Source organism: Oncorhynchus kisutch, unplaced genomic scaffold (assembly GCF_002021735.2).
Source record: "Oncorhynchus kisutch isolate 150728-3 unplaced genomic scaffold, Okis_V2 Okis06b-Okis10b_hom, whole genome shotgun sequence".
Taxonomy (NCBI): domain Eukaryota; kingdom Metazoa; phylum Chordata; class Actinopteri; order Salmoniformes; family Salmonidae; genus Oncorhynchus; species Oncorhynchus kisutch.
In genome coordinates, this window is record NW_022261983.1 from 1,494,726 (window position 1) to 1,522,225 (window position 27,500).

Below are 27,500 nucleotides of genomic sequence, written 5' to 3' on the forward strand. Positions count from 1 at the left end.
CACACACACACACACACACACACACACACACACACACACACACACACACACACACACACACACACACACACACACACACACACACACACACACACACACACACACACACACACACACACACACACACACACACACTCTGTACCACCGCCACGACATCCGTCACTCAGGACTGCCTCTACCAGTACTCATCATTCAGTCCTTCATCCAGGAATAGAAACATCTCTTCTATTATAGTCTCAGCTTCTTCTTCTCTGAAGTCTCCTAGTGCAGATCACAGATATGTATATAAATAACATGATAGGTCATACAGAAAGGGTTACTACACTACACTACATCGCTAACTCTCATTACTGTATCTGTAATAGAATCACATTGTAGTTAGAGACGACTGGACATCTAACTAGAGGTGAATAATCACACGGATACTATTGTATAAATACTGTATTAGGGTAGAGAGAATTGTTTTCTTCCTTTTTTGGAAGGCTCAGGATCTTCAGTGTTTATACAGATAAGCACCTAATGCCCATAAAAACATTTGACAGAGCCGGGATACCTACTTCCTGACTCAGTATTCATAAACCATCTCAGAGCAGGAATGCCCCTCATTTTCTTCATTGTGATCTAAAATGCACATGTTCCCAGATCAGCACTCGTACTCTGAGAGGCTTTGTGAATATGGGCCCTGGTTTGTGCTCAGGTAATGTTTGTTTATATCAACTGGCATGGTATTTGCCTCACTCAACCCTGTGCCCCTTGCCAGCATAATCCACTATGACCCTGCCCTGGCAGCACAATTACAAAATATACTATTTATAAAATTAAACGAGATTTGTAGAAATTTGGACGGAAGGCAGCTCAATCCCCATGAAAAGCCTTTGAAATTCAAATGCCATCTTGCATAACAAAGCGATGTCCGCATGCAGCAGCCGCAGTAGTGTTGTAGTATCAGTAGTGTTGTAGTATCAGTAGTAGTGTAGTATCAGTAGTGTTGTAGCATCAGTAGTAGTGTAGTATCAGTAGTGTTGTAGCATCAGTAGTAGTGTAGCATAAGTAGTAATGCAGCATCACTAGTAGTGTAGTATCAGTAGTAGTGTAGTATCAGTAGTATTGTAGCATCAGTAGTAGTGTAGTATCAGTAGTGTTGTAGCATCAGTAGTAGTGTAGTATAAGTAGTAATGCAGCATCACTAGTAGTGTAGTATCAGTAGTAGTGTAATATCAGTAGTAGTGTAGTATAAGTAGTAATGCAGCATCACTAGTAGTGTAGTATCAGTAGTATTGTAGTATAAGTAGTAATGCAGCATCACTAGTAGTGTAGTATCAGTAATATTGTAGCATCAGTAGTAGTGTAGTATAAGTAGTAATGCAGCATCACTAGTAGTGTAGTATCAGTAGTATTGTAGCATCAGTAGTAGTGTAGTATCAGTAGCGTTGTAGCATCAGTAGTAGTGTAGTATCAGTAGTAGTGTAGTATCAGTAATATTGTAGCATCAGTAGTAGTGTAGTATAAGTAGTAATGCAGCATCACTAGTAGTGTAGTATCAGTAGTATTGTAGCATCAGTAGTAGTGTAGTATAAGTAGTAATGCAGCATCACTAGTAGTGTAGTATCAGTAGTGTTGTAGCATCAGTAGTAGTGTAGTATAAGTAGTAATGCAGCATCACTAGTAGTGTAGTATCAGTAGTATTGTAGCATCAGTAGTAGTGTAGCACCAGTAGTGTTGTATCATCAGTAGTAGTATAGTATCAGTAGTAGTGTAGTATCAGTAGTAGTGTAGTATAAGTAGTAATGCAGCATCACTAGTAGTGTAGTATAAGTAGTAATGCAGCATCACTATTAGTGTAGTATCAGTAATATTGTAGCATCAGTAGTAGTGTAGTAACAGTAGTGTTGTAGCATCAGTAGTAGTGTAGTATCAGTAGTAGTGTAGTATTAGTAGTAGTGTAGTATCAGTAGTGTTGCAGCATCAGTAGTAGTGTAGTATTAGTAGTAGTGTAGTATAAGTAGTAATGCAGCATCACTAGTAGTGTAGTATCAGTAGTAATGCAGCATCAGTAGTAGTGTAGTATCAGTAGTGTTGTAGCATCAGTATTAGTGTAGTATCAGTAGTGTTGTAGCATCAGTAGTAGTGTAGAATAAGTAGTAATGCAGCATCAGTAGTAGTGTAGTATCAGTAGTATTGTAGCATCAGTAGTAGTGTAGAATAAGTAGTAATGCAGCATCAGTAGTAGTGTAGTATCAGTAGTATTGTAGCATCAGTAGTAGTGTAGTATCAGTAGTAGTGTAGTCTCAGTAGTAGTGTAGCATCAGTAGTAGTGCAGCATCAGTAGTAGTGTAGTATCAGTAGTAGTGTAGTCTCAGTAGTAGTGTAGCATCAGTAGTAGTGCAGCATCAGTAGTAGTGTAGCATCAGTGGTAGTATCAGTACTAGTATAGCATCAGTAGTATTGTAGCATCAGTAGTAGTATAGCATCAGTAGTAGTGTAGTATCAGTAGTAGTGTAGTATCAGTAGTAGTGTAGTATCAGTAGTAGTGTAGCATCAGTAGTAGTGTAGTATCAGTAGTAGTGTAGTATCAGTAGTAATGTATTATCAGCAGTAGTGCAGCATCAGCAGTAGTGTAGCATCAGTGGTAGTATCAGTAGTAGTATAGCATCAGTAGTAGTGTAGCATCAGTAGTAGTGTAGTATCAGCAGTAGTGTAGTATCAGTAGTAGTATAGCATCAGTGCATGTCTGGTAATCTGATGAGCTGGGTTGATTCCCACTGTTCAACAGTAGAGTAGTGAGAGAGAATCACACACACTGTACCCGGGCTCCCGAGTGGCGCAGCGGTCTAAGGTGCTGCATTTCAGTGCAAGAAGCATCACTGTAGTCCCTGGTTTGAAACCAGACTGCATCACATCCAGCTGTGATTGGGCGGCGCACAATTGGCCCAGGATCGGCCGGGGTAGGCTGTAATTGTAAATAAGAATTTGTTCTTATCTGACTTGCCTAGTTAAATAAATAAAATAGTTTTATGTCTGTTATACTGCTTCTGCTTTCCATTGATTCCCAGGGCGTTGGAGTCTGTTTTTAAACAGTTTATTTGACCTCATATGATAATAAAGGATGACATGGATGAGCTCTATTCAATCAAAACACGTGTCTGGAAGTAACAAACTATTCTCATTTTGAACGGTGAGAATGTATGTTTAGAGTCATTCAGCACATTCACTCAATTCACTTCCACTCCATACAAAGCATTATTTATCCCAGAGGAACAATATCTCTGGGCCAAGCAGTGGTTCTCTCACAGCTCTGGGTGAATATAATGTAGACTTTAGCTCTTCTCTCAAACTGAAGCATGTCAGCTCCTACTAAATCTTCTTATCAACACAAACACACTGACATCACTGTGTTTCTCAGCTCAGTGGCTCCATGAACTGTGTGTGTCACTGGCTGGGTCCTTGGATGCCCCTGTGTGTGTGTGTGTGTGTGTGTGTGTGTGTGTGTGTGTGTGTGTGTGTGTGTGTGTGTGTGTGTGTGTGTGTGTGGTGTGTGTGTGTGTGTGTTTTCTGACAGGGGCTTAGACAGCAGAAATGGACGTGTCTGCATCCATGTGTCTGTGATGGTTAAACTCCAGAGCTAACTGGAGATCCCTATTGGCCCTAGGTTATTGTTTTGGTCTTGGACGGAGAGAGAGGAGCAGGGGAAATAAGGATGGGAGGTGGAGGGGAGGGGAGAAGAGGAGAGTAGGGTGAAATAGGGTGAGAAGAGCTGGGTACAGGAGGACAGAGATAGAGGGAGGAGGAAATGAGAGAGATGGATAATCAAAAGAGAGTGAGGGACAGTACAAGAGAGATGGAGAGGGAGGGGAAAGAGGGAGAGAGGAAAGAGGGAGAGAGGAAAGAGGGAGAGGGGAAGGAGGGAGAGGGGAAGGACGGAGAGGGGAAGGACGGAGAGGGGAGAGGGGAAGGAGGGTTGAGGGGAAGGAGGGAGAGGGGAAATAGGGAGAGGGAAAGATGGAGGGAGAAGGAGGGAAAGAGGGAGAGGGGAAAGAGGGAGAGGGGAAGGAGGGAGAAGGGAAGGAGGGAGGGGAAAGAGGGGGAGGGGAAGGAGGGAGAGGGGAAAGAGGGAGAGGGGAAAGATGGAGAGGGGAGAGTGGAAAAAAGTAGAAGGGAAAGAGGGAGGGGAAGGAGGGAGAAAGGAAAGAGGTAGAGGGAGAGGTGAAGGAGGGAGAGGGGAAAGAGAGAGAGGGGAAGGAGAGGAGAAAGAGGGAGAGAGGAAGGAGGAAGAGGGGAAGGAGGGAGATGGGAAAGAGGGAGAGGGGAAAGATGGATAGTGGAAGGAGTGAGAGGGGAAAGAGGGAGGGGAAAAAGAGAGAGGGGAAGGAGGGAGAGGAGAAAGATGGAGATGGGAAAGAGGGAGAGGAGAAAGAGGGAGAGGGGAAAGATGGATAGTGGAAGGAGTGAGAGGGGAAAGAGGGAGGGGAAAGAGGGAGAGGGGAAAGATAAGATGGAGATGGGAAAGGGGGAGAGGAGAAAGAGGGAGAGGGGAAAGAGGGAGAGGGGAAGGAGGGAGAGGAGAAAGAGGGAGAGGGGAATGCTGGATTATTCAAGGAGAGAGGGGAGCAGGTTTACTTAGGAGGAAGTGGGGAAGGATGTATAGATGAGAGGGGGATGAAAAGTGAGGACTGCAGGCAGGGATGTTTAGGAAAATAGGAGTGAGGGATTGTACATGATAGCGGGGTATTGAAGGAGAGAGCTGTGAGGAGGGAGAGGAAAATACAGTTTTAGAGAAGTAGAGGAAGACGTTATTGCAGGACAGAGGAGAAAAGGAGGGGGAGATGAGAGGAGAGATGAGGACAGGTGAAAGTGAGGAGAGGGCAGTGTTATGGAAAGAGGTAGAGTGAGAGAGAGAGAGAGAGAGAGTGAAAGAGAGAGAGGGAAAAAGAGAGAGGCAAAGAGAGAAAGGGAAAGAGAGAGAGAGAAAGAGTGAGAGAGGGAAAGAGAGAGAAAGTAGGGGGGACAAAAAGAGAGTGGAGAGGCGTATTGTATTGGAGAGAGCCTTGGAGATGTGTTTGTGTTTTCTTGGCTGGACAGATTTAATCAACTTCACATGGCGCTGCACCAGAATGGCCTCCACATGTCTGTGGATGCCACAGGGAACATACACAATCTGATGCCACTGTTCAGTCCTCAGCTTGGCAGACCTTCTGGCTCAAATACATTGCTTCTCTCTTTTTGTTTTCTTTCTCTCTCTCTCTCTGTCATTCTTTCGCTCATTTTTAGTGACATTCTCTCATCCACTCTATCTTCCATTTCTCTCAGTCTCTTTCTGTCTTTTTTTCTCTTAATCTCTCTCTCTGTCTTGTGTTGTCACGCCCTAGCCATAGAGAGCCGGGCATGGTTCTCAATCAGGGACAGCTGTCTATCGTTGTCTCTGATTGGGAATCATACTTAGGCAGCCTGTTTTGCCACCTTAGTTGTGGGTAGTTGTCTGTGTTAGTGGCCTGTATAGCCCTAGTCAGCGTCACGTTCGTGTTTGTTGTTTTGTTGGCGACATTCTTAATAAAATAAAATGTGCGCTCACCACGCTGCACCTTGGTCCGGTCATTTCCCTGACGACGTTCGTGACAGAACTACCCAGCACAAACGGACCAAGCAGCGTGGTAAGGAGGACTGGACATGGGAGGACATCCTGAACGGGAAAGGACCCTGGACGTGGGAGGACATCCTGAACGGGAAAGGATCCTGGACGTGGGAGGAGATCCTGGCGGGAAAGGATTGCCTGCTGTGGGAGCAGGTGGAAGCAGCGTGGAAGGCGGAGGCAGCAAGTAAAAGGGCCCAGGATTACACAGGGTCACGGCTGGCACGAAAGACCGGGAGGCCACTCCAAAAAATGTTTTGGGGTTGCACACGAGGAGATTGGCTGAGTCAGGTTGGAGACCTGAGCCAACTCCTCGTGCTTACCGTAGGGAGCGTGGTACTGGTCAGGCACCGTGTCTCCAGTGCGTGTTCACAGCCCGGTGCGCTACATTCCAGCTCCCCGAATCGGCCGGCTAGAGTGGGCATCCAGCCAGGACGTGTGGTGCCGGCTCAGCACATCTGGCCGCCAGTGCGTCTCTACGGGCCAGGATATCCTGCGTCGGCTCTGCGCACTGTGTCTCCGGTGCGTCTGCACAGCCCAGAGCGTCCTGTGCCAGCGCCCCACATTTGCCGGGCGAAGGTAACCATCCAGGTAACCATCCAGCCAGGACGGCCCAGTGTACCCGGTGCCTGCTCCAAGAACCAGTATGTCTCCCCAGCCTGGTGAGTCCTGTGCCTGCTCCCAGAACCAGGCCTCCTGTATGTCTCCCCAGCCTGGTGAGTCCTGTGTCTGCTCCCAGAACCAGGCCTCCTGTATGTCTCCCCAGCCTGGTAAGCCCTGTGGCAGCTCCACGCACCAGGCTGTCCATACGTCTCCTCACTCCAGTGATGATCCATGGCACGAAGCCTCCAGTGATGATCCATGGCACGAAGCCTCCAGTGATGATCCATGGCACGAAGCCTCCAGTGAGGATTCATGGCACGAAGCCTCCAGTGATGATCCATGGCACGAAGCCTCCAGTGATGATCCATGGCACGAAGCCTCCAGTGATGATCCATGGCACGAAGCCTCCAGTGATGATCCATGGCACGAAGCCTCCAGTGATGATCCATGGCACGAAGCCTCCAGTGAGGATTCATGGCACGAAGCCTCCAATGATGATCCATGGCACGCAGCCTCCAGTGATGATCCATGGCACGAAGCCTCCAGTGATGATCCATGGCACGAAGCCTCCAGTGATGATCCATGGCACGAAGCCTCCAGTGATGATCCATGGCACGAAGCCTCCAGTGATGATCCATGGCACGAAGCCTCCAGTGATGATCCATGGCACGAAGCCTCCAGTGAGGATTCATGGCACGAAGCCTCCAGTGGGGGGTACTGTCACGCCCTGGCCATAGAGAGGCTTTTATTATCTATTTTGGTTAGGCCAGGGTGTGACTAGGGTGGGCATTCTAGTTTCTTTGTTTCTATGTTTTCTGTTTCTATGTTTTGGCCAGGTATGGTTCTCAATCAGGGACAGCTGTCTATCGTTGTCTCTGATTGGGAATCATACTTAGGCAGCCTGTTTTGCCACCTTAGTTTTGGGTAGTTGTCTATGTTAGTGGCCTGCATAGCCCTAGTCAGCTTCTCGTTCATTTTTGTTGTTTCTTGTTTTGTGACATTCTTAATCAAATAAAATGTACGCTCACCACGCGGCGCCTTGGTCCAGTCATTTCCCTGACGACCTTCGTGACATGTGTGTTTCTATTGTATCTTTCTCTCTCTCTGGAATTGAGTCAGCAACCCTCAACGTCTTCTTTGAGAGAGTCTGTTGGCCCTGTCAACTGTATGGACATCCCTGTCACTGTTAACTCATTGCCCCTGTGAAAAACCCCTTCTCTTAAAGGGATACTTTGGGATTTTGGCAATGAAACCCTTTATTTAGTTTCCCAGAGTCAGATGAACTTGTGGATAACATTTTGATGTCTCTTTATGAAGGAAGTTAGAGGTAGTTTCTCGGGCCAATGCTAACTAGCGTTAGCACAATGACTGGAAGTCTATGGGTATGTATCCCTTTAGTGTTGTCAATACATCTCACTGATAAAGAGTTACAGGCCATGCAAGCAGGAACACACACACCCACCAACAAACACGCACACTTGACATGTGGTAGTAACTAGGTGTTTACTTCAACAAGAACCCAAAAAGGAAATGACAGAATATATAAAATTAACTGTGAAACACAATCTCTTCATCACTGGCCATGTGTCTCACAGTCCCTGATTGTGTTGAAATGGGGAAGGGAGAGGCGAGGAGGGTACTGCCCACCCAGACTGAGACCGGGTATCAGATGGGGCCTCTGCCAACATTCCTCGTTGTCACAGGCCCGAACCGAACCATGTGTTTCCCATGCCAATAAAGCCCCTTAAAATGAAATTGAATTGAGAGAGGGAGAGGGAGATGAGAGGGAGATGAAAGAGAGACAGAAATATAAACAGGGAAGAGACACACACATTCTGCGGACTAGGGTGGTATTAGGGTGCCACTCAAATGTTGTGTGTAGCATGTGACTGACCATGACATGTAGAATGCAGCTCATCACTCAGACTCCTTGAATAGCATGACACTTGTGCCATGCCACTCAACTGTAGCTAGCATGCACTGTAAGTGTCATATAAATCATATATAGGTAGCATGTAGCATGTAGTCATGTCAGTCAAATGTATCGTAGCTAGCATGTAGCATGTAGTCTGCGTCATGTCAGTCAAATGTATCGTAGCTAGCATGTAGCATGTAGTCTGTGACATGACAGTCAAATGTATCGTAGCTAGCATGTAGCATGTAGTCTGTGACATGACAGTCAAATGTATCGTAGCTAGCATGTAGCATGTAGTCTGTGACATGACAGTCAAATGTATCGTAGCTAGCATGTAGCATGTAGTCTGTGTCATGACAGTCAAATGTATCGTAGCTAGCATGTAGCATGTAGTCTGTGACATGACAGTCAAATGTATCGTAGCTAGCATGTAGCATGTAGTCTGTGACATGACAGTCAAATGTATCGTAGCTAGCATGTAGCATGTAGTCTGTGTCATGTCACTCACTACTCACATGTAGCTAACATGTAGTGTAGTCTGTCATGTCACTTACAGATAGCTAGCATGTTTCATTTAGCCATGTCTCTCCTTTGTAGCGTGTGACTCACCTGTGACGTGTAGCCTGTCTCCGCTGACGTCGATCTTGAGGAAGATGCGTCCTCTGCGCTCCGTGTGGTCTGTCCCACACAGGCTTGGCACGTTCATCACACACTGATTGTGTACGTTCATGTCGCAGGCTGGACAAACACACACAAACACATTGAGTTTATAACAGGTTTAGGACCTGGTCATAATATAGTTCAGCTAACTGGTCATGGTGAACACACACTCTGCAAGTTGTCTGCTGTGCAATACCTAACAACAGTGTTTTATTTGTCTGCAAGTTATCTGCTGTGCAATACCCAACAATAGTGTTTATTTGCCATTTCTACAATATACCAGCCAGGTATTGGACAGAGCCTGGAAGGTGGGGTGAGGAAAGTAGGAGGTAGGCCTGTAGCCTCTCTCTCTCTCTCTCTCTCTCTCTCCCTCTTATTCCCTAAGCGTGTTAGAGGACAACACATTGAGTGTTTTTATTAGCGGCTAATGAAGCTAATGAAGACAAACAGGAGAGGGACCAGAGGGAGAGGAGGCTACAGGCCTACCTCCTACTTTCCTCACCCCACCTTCCCTATCCCCAATCTCTTTATCTTCATACACCCTCACCATACATCTCTCCCCACATCTATCCAGCCCCACCATCATTCCTATCGTTCACCCTCGTCCCTACTCTACACTCATCTGTCCAACATACCCCTGCTTCTCCTCATCCCTCTATCTACACCCACTCTACCTCAACCTATATATCCCCAATTCTTCTTTTCTCTCCCTCACCCATTACCGTTCTCCCTCACCCCTATTTATCCCTTTCCTTCCTCTTTCCACCTCCACCTCCCCCTCTTCCTCCTCCTCTCTTTTTATAGGTGGGAGGACAGGAGAGCCCCAGTGGCAGCCAGATCGGGAGGCTGGGAAGTAATAACTAATTTGTTGGCATCAGGCCTCAGGCCTCCTCACATCAATTTATATCAATCTGTTATAATTCTGCCACCAGAGACACTAGAGATGGATGGATGGAGAGGGAGGGAAGGAGGAAGGAAGGGTGATAGATGGGAAAGCTAGAGAGGTAGGAAGGGAGAGTGATAGATGTGGACAGGGAGAGATGGAGAGAGAATGACGAGTGTGGGGAGGGAACAGGAGTGGGTTGAGAGAGTATGGGAAAGATAGATAAGAGAGAGAAGAAAGAAAGAAAGAAGAAAGAAAGAAAGAAAGACAGAAAGAAAGAAAGAAAGAAAGAAGAATAAGAGTTGAAGAGGGAGGTGGGACATTTGGAGAGAAAGTGAGCGATATGGAGAGAGTAGAAAATGTGTGGGGAGGGGAGTGGGTTGAGAGGTAGTGTGGGGATGGGAGTGGGTTGAGAGGTAGTGAGGGGATGGGAGTGGGAGTGGGTTGAGAGATAGGGAGGGGATGGGAGTGGGTTGAGAGGTAGGGAGGGGATGGGAGTGGGTTGAGAGGTAGTGAGGGGATGGGAGTGGGTTGGGAGGTAGTGAGGGGATTGGAGTGGGTTGAGAGGTAGTGAGGGGATGGGAGTGGGTTGAGAGGTAGTGAGGGGATGGGAGTGGGTTGAGATGTAGGGAGGGGATGGGAGTGGGTTGAGAGGTAGTGAGGGGATGGGAGTGGGAGTGGGTTGAGAGGTAGTGAGGGGATGGGAGTGGGTTGAGAGGTAGTGAGGGGATGGGAGTGGGTTGAGAGGTAGTGAGGGGATGGGAGTGGGTTGAGAGGTAGTGAGGGGATGGGAGTGGGTTGAGAGGTAGGGAGGGGATGGGAGTGGGTTGAGAGGTATAGAGGGGATGGGAGTGGGTTGAGAGGTTGTGAGGGGATGGGAGTGAGAGTGGGTTGAGAGGTAGTGAGGGGATGGGAGTGGGTTGAGAGGTAGTGAGGGGATGGGAGTGGGTTGAGAGGTAGTGAGGGGATGGGAGTGGGTTGAGAGGTAGTGAGGGGATGGGAATGGGTTGAGAGGTAGTGAGGGGATGGGAGTGGGTTGAGAGGTAGTGAGGGGATGGGAGTGGGATGAGAGGTAGGGAGGGGATGGGAGTGGGTTGAGAGGTAGTGAGGGGATGTGAGTGGGTTGAGAGGTAGTGAGGGGATGGGAGTGGGTTGAGATGTAGGGAGGGGATGGGAGTGGGTTGAGAGGTAGTGAGGAGAGTGGGTTGAGAGGTAGTGAGGGGATGGGAGTGGGTTGAGAGGTAGGGAGGGGGTGGGAGTGGGTTGAAAAGTAGGGAGGGCATGGGAGTAGTGAGGGAATGGGAGTGAGTTGAGAGGTAGGGAGGGGATGGGAGTGGGTTGGGAGGTAGTGAGGGGATGGGAGTGGGTTGAGAGGTAGTGAGGGGATGGGAGTGGGTTGAGAGGTAGTGAGGGGATGGGAGTGGGTTGAGAGGTAGTGAGGGGATGGGAGTGGGTTGAGATGTAGGGAGGGGATGGGAGTGGGTTGAGAGGTAGTGAGGGGATTGGAGTGGGTTGAGAGGTAGTGAGGGGATGAGAGTGGGATGAGTGGTAGGGAGGGGATGGGAGTGGGTTCAGAGGTAGTGAGGGGATGGGAGTGGGTTGAGAGGTAGTGAGGGGATGGGAGTGGGTTGAGAGGTAGGGAGGTAGGGAGGGGATGGGAGTGGGTTGCGAGGTAGTGAGGGGATGGGAGTGGGTTGAGAGGTAGTGAGGAGATGCGAGTGGGTTGAGAGGTAGTAAGGGGAGTGGGTTGAGAGGTAGTGAGGGGATGGGAGTGGGTTGAGAGGTAGGGATGGGGTGGGAGTGGGTTGAGAGGTAGTGTGGGGATGGGATTGGGTTGAGAGGTAGTGAGGGGATGGGAGTGGGTTGAGAGGTAGTGAGGGGATGGGAGTGGGTTGAGAGGTAGTGAGGCTGTGGGAGTGGGTTGAGAGGTAGTGTGGGGATGTGAGTGGGTTGAGAGGTTGTGAGGGGATGGGAGTGAGAGTGGGTTGAGAGGTAGGGAGGGGATGGGAGTGGGTTGAGAGGTAGTGAGGGGATGGGAGTGGGATTGGGTTGAGAGGTAGGGAGGGGATGTGAGTGGGTTGAGAGGTAGTGAGGGGATGGGAGTGGGTTGAGAGGTAGTGAAGGGATGGGAGTGGGGTTGAGAGGTAGTGAAGGGATGGGAGTGGGTTGAGAGGTAGTGAAGGGATGGGAGTGGGTTGAGAGGTAGTGAGGGGATGGGAGTGGGATGAGAGGTAGGGAGGGGGTGAGGGGGTGGGAGTGGGTTGAGAGGTAGTGAGGGGATGGGAGTGGGTTGAGAGGTAGTGAGGGGATGGGAATGGGTTGAGAGGTAGTGAGGGGATGGGAGTGGGTTGAGAGGTAGTGAGGGGATGGGAGTGGGATGAGAGGTAGGGAGGGGATGGGAGTGGGTTGAGAGGTAGTGAGGGGATGTGAGTGGGTTGAGAGGTAGTGAGGGGATGGGAGTGGGTTGAGATGTAGGGAGGGGATGGGAGTGGGTTGAGAGGTAGTGAGGAGAGTGGGTTGAGAGGTAGTGAGGGGATGGGAGTGGGTTGAGAGGTAGGGAGGGGGTGGAGTGGGTTGAAAAGTAGGGAGGGCATGGGAGTAGTGAGGGAATGGGAGTGAGTTGAGAGGTAGGGAGGGGATGGGAGTGGGTTGGGAGGTAGTGAGGGGATGGGAGTGGGTTGAGAGGTAGTGAGGGGATGGGAGTGGGTTGAGAGGTAGTGAGGGGATGGGAGTGGGTTGAGAGGTAGTGAGGGGGATGGGAGTGGGTGAGATGTAGGGAGGGGATGGGAGTGGGTTGAGAGGTAGTGAGGGGATTGGAGTGGGTTGAGAGGTAGTGAGGGGATGAGAGTGGGATGAGTGGTAGGGAGGGGATGGGAGTGGGTTCAGAGGTAGTGAGGGGATGGGAGTGGGTTGAGAGGTAGTGAGGGGATGGGAGTGGGTTGAGAGGTAGGGAGGTAGGGAGGGGATGGGAGTGGGTTGCGAGGTAGTGAGGGGATGGGAGTGGGTTGAGAGGTAGTGAGGAGATGCGAGTGGGTTGAGAGGTAGTAAGGGGAGTGGGTTGAGAGGTAGTGAGGGGATGGGAGTGGGTTGAGAGGTAGGGATGGGGTGGGAGTGGGTTGAGAGGTAGTGTGGGGATGGGATTGGGTTGAGAGGTAGTGAGGGGATGGGAGTGGGTTGAGAGGTAGTGAGGGGATGGGAGTGGGTTGAGAGGTAGTGAGGCTGTGGGAGTGGGTTGAGAGGGTAGTGTGGGGATGTGAGTGGGTTGAGAGGTTGTGAGGGGATGGGAGTGAGAGTGGGTTGAGAGGTAGGGAGGGGATGGGAGTGGGTTGAGAGGTAGTGAGGGGATGGGAGTGGGATTGGGTTGAGAGGTAGGGAGGGGATGTGAGTGGGTTGAGAGGTAGTGAGGGGATGGGAGTGGGTTGAGAGGTAGTGAAGGGATGGGAGTGGGTTGAGAGGTAGTGAAGGGATGGGAGTGGGTTGAGAGGTAGTGAAGGGATGGGAGTGGGTTGAGAGGTAGTGAGGGGATGGGAGTGGGATGAGAGGTAGGGAGGGGGTGAGGGGGTGGGAGTGGGTTGAGAGGTAGTGAGGGGATGGGAGTGGGTTGAGAGGTAGTGAGGGGATGGGAGTGGGTTGAGAGGTAGTGAGGGGGTGAGGGGGTGGGAGTGGGTTGAGAGGTAGTGAAGGGATGGGAGTGGGTTGAGAGGTAGTGAAGGGATGGGAGTGGGATGAGTGGTAGGGAGGGGATGGGAGTGGGTTCAGAGGTAGTGAGGGGATGGGAGTGGGTTGAGAGGTAGGGAGGGGATGGGAGTGGGTTGAGAGGTAGTGAGGGGATGGGAGTGGGTTGAGAGGTAGGGAGGTAGGGAGGGGATGGGAGTGGGTTGAGAGGTAGTGAGGGGATGGGAGTGGGTTGAGAGGTAGTGAGGAGATGCGAGTGGGTTGAGAGGTAGTGAGGGGAGTGGGTTGAGAGGTAGTGAGGGGATGGGAGTGGGTTGAGAGGTAGGGATGTGGTGGGAGTGGGTTGAGAGGTAGTGAGGGGATGGGAGTGGGTTGAGAGGTAGGGAGGGGGTGGGAGTGGGTTGAGAGGTAATGAGGGGATGGGAGTGGGTTGAGAGGTAGTGAGGAGAGTGGGTGAGAGGTAGTGAGGGGATGGGATTGGGTTGAGAGGTAGGGAGGGGGTGGGAGTGGGTTGAAAAGTAGGGAGGGCATGGGAGTAGTGAGGGAATGGGAGTGAGTTGAGAGGTAGGGAGGGGATGGGAGTGGGTTGGGAGGTAGTGAGGGGATGGGAGTGGGTTGAAGGTAGTGAGGGGATGGGAGTGGGTTGAGAGGTAGTGAGGGGATGGGAGTGGGTTGAGAGGTAGTGAGGGGATGGGAGTGGGTTGAGATGTAGGGAGGGGATGGGAGTGGGTTGAGAGGTAGGGAGGGGATTGGAGTGGGTTGAGAGGTAGTGAGGGGATGGGAGTGGGATGAGTGGTAGGGAGGGGATGGGAGTGGGTTCAGAGGTAGTGAGGGGATGGGAGTGGGTTGAGAGGTAGTGAGGGGATGGGAGTGGGTTGAGAGGTAGAGAGGGGATGGGAGTGGGTTGAGAGGTTGTGAGGGGATGGGAGTGAGAGTGGGTTGAGAGGTAGTGAGGGGATGGGAGTGGTTGAGAGGTAGTGAGGGGATGGGAGTGGGTTGAGAGGTAGTGAGGGGATGGGAGTGGGTTGAGAGGTAGTGAGGGGATGGGAATGGGTTGGAGAGGTAGTGAGGGGATGGAATGGGTTGAGAGGTAGTGAGGGGATGGGAGTGGGATGAGAGGTAGGGAGGGGATGGGAGTGGGTTGAGAGGTAGTGAGGGGATGTGAGTGGGTTGAGAGGTAGTGAGGGGATGGGAGTGGGTTGAGATGTAGGGAGGGGATGGGAGTGGGTTGAGAGGTAGTGAGGAGAGTGGGTTGAGAGGTAGTGAGGGGATGGGAGTGGGTTTGAGAGGTAGGGAGGGGGTGGGAGTGGGTTGAAAAGTAGGGAGGGCATGGGAGTAGTGAGGAATGGGAGTGAGTTGAGAGGTAGGGAGGGGATGGGAGTGGGTTGGGAGGTAGTGAGGGGATGGGAGTGGGTTGAGAGGTAGTGAGGGGATGGGAGTGGGTTGAGAGGTAGTGAGGGGATGGGAGTGGGTTGAGAGGTAGTGAGGGGATGGGAGTGGGTTGAGATGTAGGGAGGGGATGGGAGTGGGTTGAGGAGGTAGTGAGGGGATTGGAGTGGGGTTGAGAGGTAGTGAGGGGATGAGAGTGGGATGAGTGGTAGGGAGGGGATGGGAGTGGGTTCAGAGGTAGTGAGGGGATGGGAGTGGGTTGAGAGGTAGTGAGGGGATGGGAGTGGGTTGAGAGGTAGGGAGGTAGGGAGGGGATGGGAGCGGGTTGCGAAGTAGTGAGGGGATGGGAGTGGGTTGAGAGGTAGTGAGGAGATGCGAGTGGGTTGAGAGGTAGTGAGGGGAGTGGGTTGAGAGGTAGTGAGGGGATGGGAGTGGGTTGAGAGGTAGGGATGGGGTTGGGAGTGGGTTGAGAGGTAGTGTGGGGATGGGATTGGGTTGAGAGGTAGTGAGGGGATGGGAGTGGGTTGAGAGGTAGTGAGGGGATGGGAGTGGGTTGAGAGGTAGTGAGGCTGTGGGAGTGGGTTGAGAGGTAGTGTGGGGATGGGAGTGGGTTGAGAGGTTGTGAGGGGATGGGAGTGAGAGTGGGTTGAGAGGTAGGGAGGGGATGGGAGTGGGTTGAGAGGTAGTGAGGGGATGGGAGTGGGATTGGGTTGAGAGGTAGGGAGGGGATGTGAGTGGGTTGAGAGGTAGTGGGGGGGATGGGAGTGGGTGAGAGTGAAAGGGATGGGAGTGGGTTGAGAGGTAGTGAAGGGATGGGAGTGGGTTGAGAGGTAGTGAGGAGATGGGAGTGGGTTGAGAGGTAGTGAGGGGATGGGAGTGGGATGAGAGGTAGGGAGGGGGTGAGGGGGTGGGAGTGGGTTGAGAGGTAGTGAGGGGATGGGAGTGGGTTGAGAGGTAGTGAGGGGATGGGAGTGGGTTGAGAGGTAGTGAGGGGGTGAGGGGGTGGGAGTGGGTTGAGAGGTAGTGAAGGGATGGGAGTGGGTTGAGAGGTAGTGAAGGGATGGGAGTGGGTTGAGAGGTAGTGAAGGGATGGGAGTGGGTTGAGAGGTAGTGAGGGGATGGGAGTGGGATGAGAGGTAGGGAGGGTGTGAGGGGGTGGGAGTGGGTTGAGAGGTAGTGAGGGGTGGGAGTGGGTTGAGAGGTAAGTGAGGGTGGGAGTGGGTTGAGAGGTAGTGAGGGGATGGGAGTGGGTTGAGAGGTAGTGAGGGGATGGGAGTGGGTTGAGAGGTAGGGAGGGGATGGGAGTGGGTTGAGAGGTAGTGGAGGGGATGGGTGGGGTGGGTTGAGAGGTAGTGAGGGGATGGGAGTGGGTTGAGAGGTAGGGAGGGGATGGGAGTGGGTTGAGAGGTAGTGAGGGGATGGGAGTGGGTTGAGAGGTAGTGAGGGGATGGGAGTGGGTTGAGAGGTAGTGAGAGGGGGAGAGAAGGGGAGTGGGTTGAGAGGTAGGAGGGGATGGGAGTGGGGTTGAGAGGTAGTGAGGAGATGGGAGTGGGTTGAGAGGTAGTGAGGGAGTGGGTTGAGAGGTAGTGAGGGGATGGGAGTGGGTTTGAGAGGTAGGGATGGGGTGGGAGTGGGTTGAGAGGTTAGTGGGGATGGGAGTGGGTTGAGAGGTAGTGAGGGATGGGAGTGGGTTGAGAGGTAGTGAGGGGATGGGAGTGGGTTGAGAGGTAGTGAGGGGTGGGAGTGGGTTGAGAGGTAGTGAGGGGATGGGAGTGGGTTGAGAGGTAGTGAGGGGATGGGAGTGGAGTGGGGTTGAGAGTAGGGAGGGATGGGAGTGGGTTGAGAGGTAGTGAGGGGATGGGAGTGGGATTGAGTGAGAGGGTAGAGGGAGGGAGGATGTGGAGGGGTTTGAGAGGTAGTGAGGGGATGGGAGTGGGTTGAGAGGTAGTGAGGGGATGGGAGTGGGTTGAGAGGTAGTGAGGGGATGGGAGTGGGTTGAGAGGTAGTGAGGGGATGGGAGTGGGTTGAGAGGTAGTGAGGGGATGGGAGTGGGATGAGAGGTAGGGAGGGGGATGAGGGGGTGGGATGTGGGTGAGAGGTAGTGAGGGGATGGGAGTGGGTTGAGAGGTAGTGAGGGATGGGAGTGGGTTGAGAGGTAGTGAGGGGGTGAGGGGGTGGGAGTGGGTTGAGAGGTAGTGAGGGGATGGAGTGGGTTGAGAGGTAGTGAGGGATGGGAGTGGGTGAGAGTAGTGAGGGATGGGAGTGGGTTGAGAGGTAGTGAGGGGAGGGAGTGGGTGAGAGGTAGGGAGGGGGTGAGGGGATGGGAGTGGGTTGAGAGGTAGTGAGGGGATGGGAGTGGGTTGAGAGGTAGTGAGGGGATGGGAGTGGGTTGAGAGGTAGTGGAGGGGATGGGAGTGGTTGAGAGGTAGTGAGGGATGGGAGTGGGTTGAGAGGTAGGGAGGGATGGGAGTGGGTTGAGAGGTAGTGAGGGGATGGGAGTGGGAGTGGGTTGAGAGGTAGTGAGGGGATGGGAGTGGGTTGAGAGGTAGTGAGGGGATGGGAGTGGGTGAGAGGTAGTGAGGGGATGGGAGTGGGTTGAGAGGTAGTGAGGGGATGGGAGTGGGTTGAGAGGTAGTGAGGGATGGGAGTGGGTTGAGAGGTAGTGAGGGGATGGGAGTGGGTTGAGAGGTAGTGAGGGGATGGGAGTGGGTTGAGAGGTAGTGAGGGGATGGGAGTGGGTGGGTGAGAGGTAGTGAGGGGATGGGAGTGGGTTGAGAGGTAGTGAGGGGATGGGAGTGGAGTGGTTGAGAGGTAGTGAGGGGATGGGAGTGGGTTGAGAGGTAGTGAGGGGATGGGGAGTGGGTTGAGAGGTAGTGAGGGGATGGGAGTGGGTTGAGAGGTAGTGGGGGATGGGAGTGGGTTGAGAGGTAGTGAGGGGATGGGAGTGGGTTGAGAGGTAGTGAGGGGATGGGAGTGGGAAGTGGGTTGAGAGGTAGTGAGGGGATGGGAGTGGGTTGAGAGGTAGTGAGGGATGGGAGTGGGTTGAGAGGTAGTGAGGGGATGGGAGTGGGTTGAGAGGTAGTGAGGGGATGGGAGTGGGTTGAGAGGTAGTGAGGGGATGGGAGTGGGTTGAGAGGTAGTGAGGGGATGGGAGTGGGTTGAGAGGTAGGGAGGGGATGGGAGTGGGTTGAGAGGTAGTGAGGGGATGGGAGTGGGTTGAGAGGTAGTGAGGGGATGGGAGTGGGTTGAGAGGTAGTGAGGGGATGGGAGTGGGTTGAGAGGTAGTGAGGGGATGGGAGTGGGAGTGGGTTGAGAGGTAGTGAGGGGATGGGAGTGGGTTGAGAGGTAGTGAGGGGATGGGAGTGGGTTGAGAGGTAGTGAGGGGATGGGAGTGGGTTGAGAGGTAGTGAGGGGATGGGAGTGGGAGTGGGTTGAGAGGTAGTGAGGGGATGGGAGTGGGTTGAGAGGTAGTGAGGGGATGGGAGTGGGTTGAGAGGTAGTGAGGGGATGGGAGTGGGTTGAGAGGTAGTGAGGGGATGGGAGTGGGTTGAGAGGTAGTGAGGGGATGGGAGTGGGTTGAGAGGTAGGGAGGGGATGGGAGTGGGTTGAGAGGTAGTGAGGGGATGGGAGTGGGTTTGAGAGGTAGTGAGGGGAGGAGTGGAGAGTGGGTTGAGAGGTAGTGAGGGGATGGGAGTGGGTTGAGAGGTAGTGAGGGGATGGGAGTGGGTTGAGAGGTAGTGAGGGGATGGGAGTGGGTTGAGAGGTAGTGAGGGGATGGGAGTGGGTTGAGATGTAGGGAGGGGATGGGAGTGGGTTGAGAGGTAGTGAGGGGATGGGAGTGGGTTGAGAGGTAGTGAGGGGATGGGAGTGGGTTGAGAGGTAGTGAGGGGATGGGAGTGGGTTGAGAGGTAGTGAGGGATGGGAGTGGGTTGAGAGGGTAGTGAGGGGATGGGAGTGGGTTGAGAGGTAAGTGAGGGGATGGGAGTGGGTTGAGAGGTAGTGAGGGGATGGGAGTGGGTTGAGAGGTAGTGAGGGGATGGGAGTGGGTTGAGAGGGTAGGTGAGGGGGTGGAGGGGGGGAGTGGAGGGGTTGAGAGGTAGTGAGGGGATGGGAGTGGGATGAGAGGTAGGGAGGGGATGGGAGTGGGTTGAGAGGTAGTGAGGGGATGGGAGTGGGTTGAGAGGTAGTGAGGGGATGGGAGTGGGTTGAGAGGTAGTGAGGGGATGGGAGTGGGTTGAGAGGTAGGGAGGGTGTGAGGGGGTGGGAGTGGGTTGAGAGGTAGTGAGGGGGTGGGAGTGGTTGAGAGGTAGTGAGGGGATGGGAGTGGGTTGAGAGGTAGTGAGGGGATGGGAGTGGGTTGAGAGGTAGTGAGGGGATGGGAGTGGGTTGAGAGGTAGTGAGGGGATGGGAGTGGGTTGAGAGGTAGTGAGGAGAGTGGGTTGAGAGGTAGTGAGGGGATGGGAGTGGGTTGAGAGGTAGTGAGGGGATGGGAGTGGGTTGAGAGGTAGTGAGGGGATGGGAGTGGGTTGAGAGGTAGTGAGGGGATGGAGTGGGTTGAGAGGTAGTGAGGGGATGGGAGTGGGTTGAGAGGTAGTGAGGGGATGGAGTGGGTTGAGAGGTAGTGAGGGATGGGAGTGGGTTGAGAGGTTGTGAGGGGATGGGAGTGAGAGTGGGTTGAGAGGTAGTGAGGGGATGGGAGTGGGTTGAGAGGTAGTGAGGGGGTGGGAGTGGGTTGAGAGGTAGTGAGGGGATGGGAGTGGGTTGAGAGGTAGTGAGGGGATGGGAGTGGGTTGAGAGGTAGTGAGGGATGGAGTGGGTTGAGAGGTAGTGAGGGGATGGGAGTGGGTTGAGAGGTAGTGAGGGGATGGGAGTGGGTTGAGAGGTAGAGGGGATGGGAGTGGGTTGAGAGTAGTGAGGGGATGGGAGTGGGTTGAGAGGTAGTGAGGGATGGGAGTGGGTGAGAGGTAGTGAGGGGATGGGAGTGGGGTTGAGAGGTNGGAGGTAGTGAGGGGATGGAGTGGGTTGAGAGGTAGTGAGGGGATGGGAGTGGGTTGAGAGGTAGTGAGGGGATGAGTGGGTTGAGAGGTAGTGGAGGGGATGGGAGTGGGTTGAGAGGTAGTGAGGGGTGTAGGGGGTGGGAGTGGGTTGAGAGTAGTGAGGGGTGGGAGTGGGTTGAGAGTGAGTGAAGGGATGGGAGTGGGTTGAGAGTAGTGAAGGGATGGGAGTGGTTTGAGAGGTAGTGATGGGGATTGGGAGTGGGGTGTGAGATGGTAGTGGAAGGGGATGGAGTGGGAGTGGGTTGAGAGTAGTGAGGGATGGGAGTGGGAGTGGGTTGAGAGGTAGTGAGGGATGGGAGTGGTTGAGAGGTAGTGAGGGGATGGGAGTGGGTTGAGGTAGTGAGGGGATGGGAGTGGGTTGAGAGGTAGTGAGGGGATGGGAGTGGGTTGAGAGGTAGTGGGGGATGGGAGTGGGTTGAGAGGTAGTGAGGGGATGAGTGGGTTGAGATGTAGGGAGGGGATGGGAGTGGGTTGAGAGGTAGTGAGGGGATGGGAGGGTTGAGAGGTAGTGAGGGGATGGGAGTGGTTGAGAGGTAGTGAGGGGATGGGAGTGGGTTGAGAGGTAGTGAGGGGATGGGAGTGGGTTGAGATGTAGTGAGGGGATGGAGTGGGTTGAGAGTAGTGAGGGGATTGGAGTGGGTTGAGAGGTAGTGAGGGGATGGGAGTGGGTGAGAGGTAGGGAGGGGATGGGAGTGGGTTTGAGAGTAGTGAGGGGATGGGAGTGGGTTTGAGAGGTAGTGAGGGATGGAGTGGGATGAGGTGGGAGGGTGTGAGGGGGTGGGAGTGGGTTGAGAGGTAGTGAGGGGGTGGGAGTGGGTTGAGAGGTAGTGAGGGGATGGGAGTGGGTTGGGAGGTAGTGAGGGGATGGGAGTGGGTTGAGAGGTAGTGAGGGGATGGGAGTGGGTTGAGAGGTAGTGAGGGGGTGGGAGTGGGTTGAGAATGTAGGAGGGATGGGAGTGGGTTGAGAGGTAGTGAGGGGGTGATGGGGTGGAGGGAGTGGTTGAGAGGGTAGTGAGGGTGGGAGTGGGTTGAGAGGTAGTGAAGGGGGGTGGGTTGAGAGGTAGTGAAGGGATGGGAGTGGGTTGAGAGGTATGAAGGGATGGGAGTGGGTTGAGAGGTAGTGAGGGATGGAGTGGAGTGGTTGAGAGGTAGTGAGGGATGGGAGTGGGGTGGGTTGAGAGGTAGTGAGGGGATGGGAGTGGGTTGAGAGGTAGTGAGGGGATGGGAGTGGGTTGAGAGGTAGTGAGGGGATGGGAGTGGGTTGAGAGGTAGTGAGGGGATGGGAGTGGGTTGAGAGGTAGTGAGGGGATGGGAGTGGGTTGAGAGGTAGTGAGGGGATGGGAGTGGGTTGAGAGGTAGGAGGGGATGGGAGTGGGTGAGGAGGTGGGTGGAGGTTGGGGAGAGGGTGAGGGTGGAGTGGGTTGAGAGGTAGTGAGGGGGTGGGAGTGGGTTGAGAGGTAGTGAAGGGATGGGAGTGGGTTGAGAGGTAGTGAAGGGATGGGAGTGGGTTGAGAGGTAGTGAAGGGATGGGAGTGGGTTGAGAGGTAGTGAGGGGATGGGAGTGGGAGTGGGTTGAGAGGTAGTGAGGGGATGGGAGTGGGTTGAGAGGTAGTGAGGGGATGGGAGTGGGGGTTGAGAGGTAGTGAGGGGATGGGAGTGGGTTGAGAGGTAGTGAGGGGATGGGAGTGGGTTGAGAGGTAGTGAGGGGATGGGAGTGGGTTGAGAGGTAGTGAGGGGGATGGGAGTGGGTTGAGAGGTAGGGAGGGGGATGGGAGTGGGTGAGAGGTAGTGAGGGGATGGGAGTGGGGTTGAGAGGTAGTGAGGGATGGGAGTGAGGTGGGTTGAGAGGTAGTGAGGGATGGAGTGGGTTGAGAGGTAGTGAGGGGATGGGAGTGGGTTGAGAGGTAGTGAGGGGATGGGAGTGGGTTGAGAGGTAGTGAGGGGATGGGAGTGGGTTGAGAGGTAGTGAGGGGGATGTGGAGTGGGTTGAGAGGTTGTGAGGGGATGGGAGTGAGGTTGGTTGAGAGTAGTGAGGGTGGGAGTGGGTTGAGAGGTAGTGAGGGGATGGGAGTGGGTTGAGAGGTAGTGAGGGGATGGGAGTGGGTTGAGAGGTAGTGAGGGAGGAAGTGGTTGAGAGGTTGTGAGTGGATGGGAGTGAGAGTGGGTTGAGAGGTAGTGAGGGGATGGAGTGGGTTTGAGAGGTAGTGAGGGGATGGGAGTGGGTTGAGAGGTAGTGAGGGGATGGGAGTGGGTGAGAGGTAGGTGAGGGGATGGGAGTGGGTTGAGAGTAGTGAGGGGATGGGAGTGGGTTGAGAGGTAGTGAGGGGATGGGAGTGGGTTGAGAGTAGGGAGGGGATGGGAGTGGGTTGAGAGGTAGTGAGGGGAGTGAGTGGGTTGAGAGGTAGTGAGGGGATGGAGTGGGTTGAGAGGTAGGGAGGGGATGGGAGTGGGTTGAGAGGTAGGGAGGGGTGAGGGGTGAGTTGGTTGAGAGGGTAGTGAGGGGATGGGAGTGGGTTGAGAGGTAGTGAGGGGATGGGAGTGGGTAGAGGTAGTGAGGATGGGAGTGGGTTGAGAGGTAGTGAGGGGATGGGAGTGGGTTGAGAGGTAGGAGGGGATGGGAGTGGGTTGAGAGGTAGTGGAGGGGATGGGAGTGGGAGTGGGTTGAGAGGTATGAGGGGATGGGAGTGGGTTGAGAGGGTAGTGAGGGGATGGGAGTGGGTTGAGAGGTAGGAGGGGATGGGAGTGGGTTGAGAGGTAGTGAGGGATGGGAGTGGTGAGATGTAGGTGAGGGGATGGAGTGGGTTGAGAGGTAGTGAGGGGATGGAGTGGGTTGGGAGGTAGTGAGGGGATGGGAGTGGTTGAGAGGTAGTGAGGGGATGGGAGTGGGTTGGAGGTAGTTGAGGGGATGGGAGTGGGTTGAGATGTAGGAGGGGATGGGAGTGGTTGAGAGGTAGTGAGGGGATTGGAGTGGGTTGAGAGGAGTGAGGGGATGAGAGTGGGATGAGTGGTAGGGAGGGGATGGGAGTGGGTTGAGAGGTAGTGAGGGGATGGGAGTGGGTTGAGAGTAGTGAGGGGATGGGAGTGGGTTGAGAGGTAGTGAGGGATGGGAGTGGGTTGAGATGTAGGGGAGGGGATGGAGTGTTGAGAGGTAGTGAGGGATTGGAGTGGGTTGAGAGGTAGTGAGGGATGAGAGTGGGATGAGTGGTAGGGAGGGATGGGAGTGGGTTGAGAGGTAGGGAGGGATGGGAGTGGTTGAGAGGTAGTGAGGGATGGGAGTGGGTTGGGAGGTAGTAGGGGAGATGGGAGTGGGTTGAGAGGTAGTGAGGGGATGGGAGGGGGTTGAGAGGTAGTGAGGGATGGGAGTGGGTTGAGATGTAGGGAGGGGATGGGAGTGGGTTGAGAGTAGTGAGGGGATGGGAGTGGGTTGAGAGGTAGTGAGGGGATGAAGAGTGGGATGAGTGGTAGTGAGGATGGAGTGGGTTCAGAGGTAGTGAGGGGATGGGAGTGGGTTGAGAGGTAGTGAGGGGATGGGAGTGGGTTGAGAGGTAGTGAGGGGATGGGAGTGGGGTTGAGATGTAGGGAGGGGATGGTTGGGGTGGGTTGGAAGAGGTAGTGGCGGATGGGAGTTGGGAGTGGGTTGAGAGGTTAGTGAAGGGGTATTGGAAGTGGGTTGAGATGGTAGTGAGGGGATTGGGAGTGGGAGGTTGAGAGGTACGTGCAGGGGATTGGGAGTGGGTTGAGAGGTATGAGGATGGGGAGTTGGGAGTGGGTTGAGCCGGTTAGTGAGGGGATTGGGAGTGGGGTTGAGAGGTTAGTGAGGGGATGGGAGGTGGGTTGAGAGGGGAGTGCAGGGCGATGGGAGTGGCGTGAGAGGTTAGTGAGGGGATGGAATGGGTTGAGAGGTAGTGAGGGATGGGAGTGGGTTGAGAGTAGTGAGGGGATGGGAGTGGGATGAGAGGTAGGGAGGGGATGGGAGTGGTTGAGAGGTAGTGAGGGGATGTGAGTGGGTTGAGAGGTAGTGAGGGGATGGGAGTGGGTTGAGAGGTAGGGAGGGGATGGGAGTGGGTTGAGAGGTAGGGAGGGTGTGAGGGGGTGGGAGTGGGTTGAGAGGTAGTGAGGGGGGGTGTTGTTGAGAGGTAGTGAGGGGATGGGAGTGGGTTGAGAGGTAGTGAGGGATGGGAGTGGGTTGAGAGGTAGTGAGGGGATGGGAGTGGGTTGAGATGTAGGGAGGGGATGGGAGTGGGTTGAGAGGTAGTGAGGGGATGGGAGTGGGAGTGGGTTGAGAGGTAGTGAGGGGATGGGAGTGGGTTGAGAGGTAGTGAGGGGATGGGAGTGGGTTGAGAGGTAGTGAGGGGATGGGAGTGGGTTGAGAGGTAGTGAGGGGATGGGAGTGGGTTGAGAGGTAGTGAGGTGATGGGAGTGGGTTGAGAGGTAGTGAGGGGATGGGAGTAGGTTGAGAGGTAGTGAGGGGATGGGAGTTAGTTGAGAGGTGTGAGGGGATCGGGAGTGGGTTGAGAGGTTAGTGAGGGGGTGGAGTGGGTTGAGAGGTAGTGAGGGGGGTGGGAGTGAGTTGAGAGGTAGTGAGGGGGTGGGAGTGAGTTGAGGGGTAGTGTGGGAGAGAGAGGAGAGAAAAGGAAGAAAGCAAGGGAGAGAAAGAGTTGACGAGGGAAGTGGGGCATTTGGAAAGATAGGGAGAGAGAGAATTAGAGCAGAGGGAAACAGAGTGTAGGTGGAAGGAATGAGGAATTAGAAGGGACAAAGTGGGCTAACTGGAGAGAGTTACAGTTAGAGAATACTGTATTACCCTGAAACTACACATCCTTATGAAAAGTAAAGCTATGCCCATGTGTCCTCTAGTAGAAAACAGTGTCAATCAATTCACGCACGCACGCACGCACACACACACACACACACACACACACACACACACACACACACACACACACACACACACACACACACACACCACACACACACACACACACACAGACGCACGCACGCACGCACGCACGCACGCACACACACACACACACACACACACCACACCACACACACAACACACACACACACACACACACACACACACACACAACACACACACCAACACACACCACGTCTGTGATTTCCCCCCAGTATAAATGTGTGTCACATTGCACAGTATGAAAAGGGTGTTAGGATCTGTGGCTGCATACTGATTCTCCACACCTCCCATCAAAAGCATTGGATTGGTGGAAGCCATTCTGGAGGGAGTTTTAATGATGGGGAGTGGCAAGTGCACTCTTCAGGAACAGTGTGGAGAATCAGGAAGCAGCCTGTGATTCCCTGGCCTGGGTGTGAGGCGATGCAGCCTTTCTAGGGGGCCCAGGGCCGATATTCATAAAACTTGTCAGCATAGAAGTGCTAATCTAGGATCAGGTCCCCCCCTGTCAATTTAAACTTACTGATAATGATTTAAAAGGCAACACTGATCCTAGATAAGCACTGTAACTCTCTGGGGCGGCAGGCAGCCTAGCGGATAGAGGCGAGCCAGCAACTAGAGGGTTGCCATTTTGAAACTCGGGTCTGACTGGAAAACTCTGGTGGGAAGTAAACTGGCAATTGTAGGGTTGCTGGTATCATATCCTAGATGCCAATGCCTGCCCTTGTGCCCTTGAGCAAAGCACCACAGCAGCTCCTGGCCTCCCAGAGTGACAGCCCCCTGCTCCTCTACAAAACCTCTGTATGTGTGTCTTTCAGAGGGGTGGGGTTAAAAGTCACATTTAAGTTGGACCTTGTGTGCATTTGACCAATAAAGTAATCTCAATCTTATGGTTCAGCTGAGTAAAGGTGTCATTAGAGATTGACTCACTGTCGCATTTCATCCCCTGGTGGATGAGTCCATAGAGGAGGGAGCCACAGTGGTCGCAGAACGTGGGACTGCCATACGAGTGGATCTTAAACTTGTGCTTGCTTCTGGGGTCCTGGAAACACACACACAAAGATAGAAATGATTTAAGTGTTTTGTCAACTGAATATTTCAAGATGAACAGCAGCATATGACATAAAATGCCGTAAATAAAAAAACACCCGAATCAATCACAGTGATCAATCAAGATAGAACACTGCTGTTGTTGCTACTTGCTAAGAACATTTCCACTCCACAAAGCCATTTCAGATGAGGTAGTTATTGATCCATTCTACTCATTCACCCCTTCTCTATTTCATCAAATGTCAATGCACTTCGGGACAAGTTCATTAGGACACACTGTAGCAAAGCATTTTGCAAAGGAAAAGGAAAACAAGTGTTTCTTATTAAACAAATCAGGTAGCACCTTCCTGTTTCACAAATGTTTCCCTATTTTGTGCCTAATGAACAGTACCCAGCTCTACCAACACATACGCTTCGACTACCGGCTCGATTAAGATGGTATGCCTCCAATCCCATAATTCAACAGCCTGTCGCTCCATCTCTCCAACATCTGATGGAATAAATGTGGGATGGAGAGAGAGCTGTGGGAGCTCTGTGGAGCCAGGCAGATGCTTTGATTTGTTGTATTGTGGAACTGTCCATAATGATGAGGAAGACTTTGATATGGATGTGGGAAAAATTTGTGTGTGTGTGTGTTGTGAGTGATATTTAGTACAGATATTTAGTACAGTAAATGGAGAGAGGTGAAGAGGGGGTGTACTGTAAGATAGTGTCTCAAGGGTTGGAAATAGGATGTCTATCTGTACTGTCTGTTATTCTGATGAATCCCCTTAAAATTTGCATTACATTCAGTTTTTCTTATCACTTGAAAAATCACACATTCGAATGAAAACTGTATCACACAATCAAAATGAGATTCATCTTGAAAACATGGTTTACACTACATTATATCCTGAGTGTGAGTACGTAAGAAGCTATAGCTTCTTGACTTGTGACCCCATGGTGTCTCGCTCTATACTGAGAGGAATCACTTTCTAATCCACCAGCTGTTTATCTTGGACAAAACATCTGGCAGCATCACTGGGTTAGGCTGAGCTAATGAGCCAACGTTCCATCAATGTTAGAAAGCTAACATACAAAGGAGCACAACTAGGTGAAGGGTGAGACTGATTTAGAGTGTACTGTATATAGAGCATCAGTCTGTACTGTATATAGAGCATCAGTCTGTACTGTATATAGAGCATCAGTCTGTACTGTATATAGAGCATCAGTCTATACTGTATACAGAGCATCAGTCTGTACTGTATATAAGAGCATCAGTCTGTACTGTATATAGAGCATCAGTCTGTACTGATATCAGTCTGTATTGTATATAGAGCATCAGTCTGTATTGTATATAGAGCATCAGTCTGTATTGTATATAGAGCATCAGTCTGTATTGTATATAGAGCATCAGTCTGTATTGTATATAGAGCATCAGTCTGTATTGTATATAGAGCATCAGTCTGTACTGTATATAGAGCATCAGTCTGTATTGTATATAGAGCATCAGTCTGTATTGTATATAGAGCATCAGTCTGTACTGTATATAGAGCATCAGTCTGTACTGTGTATAGAGCATCAGTCTGTACTGTATATAGAGCATCAGTCGGTATTGTATATAGAGCATCAGTCTGTACTGTATATAGAGCATCAGTCTGTATTGTATATAGAGCATCAGTCTATACTGTATACAGAGCATCAGTCTGTACTGTATATAGAGCATCAGTCTGTACTGTATATAG

The 27,500-nt window shown here is 52.4% G+C and overlaps 1 protein-coding gene across 2 annotated transcripts in view; it reads right to left on the reverse strand.

Annotated features, from left to right (window-relative positions):
• The window catches only part of prkcab (protein kinase C, alpha, b), a 215,227-nt gene that overhangs the window by 30,923 nt on the left and 156,804 nt on the right, over positions 1–27,500 (reverse strand). For both annotated transcript variants that reach the window (XM_031814324.1, XM_031814325.1), the window contains exons 4-5: positions 25,657–25,768; positions 8,754–8,882 (exon numbers count right to left, since the gene is read on the reverse strand). In XM_031814324.1, the coding sequence (XP_031670184.1) occupies positions 8,754–8,882; positions 25,657–25,768 (241 nt within the window). The remainder of the gene's footprint in view (positions 1–8,753; positions 8,883–25,656; positions 25,769–27,500) is intronic.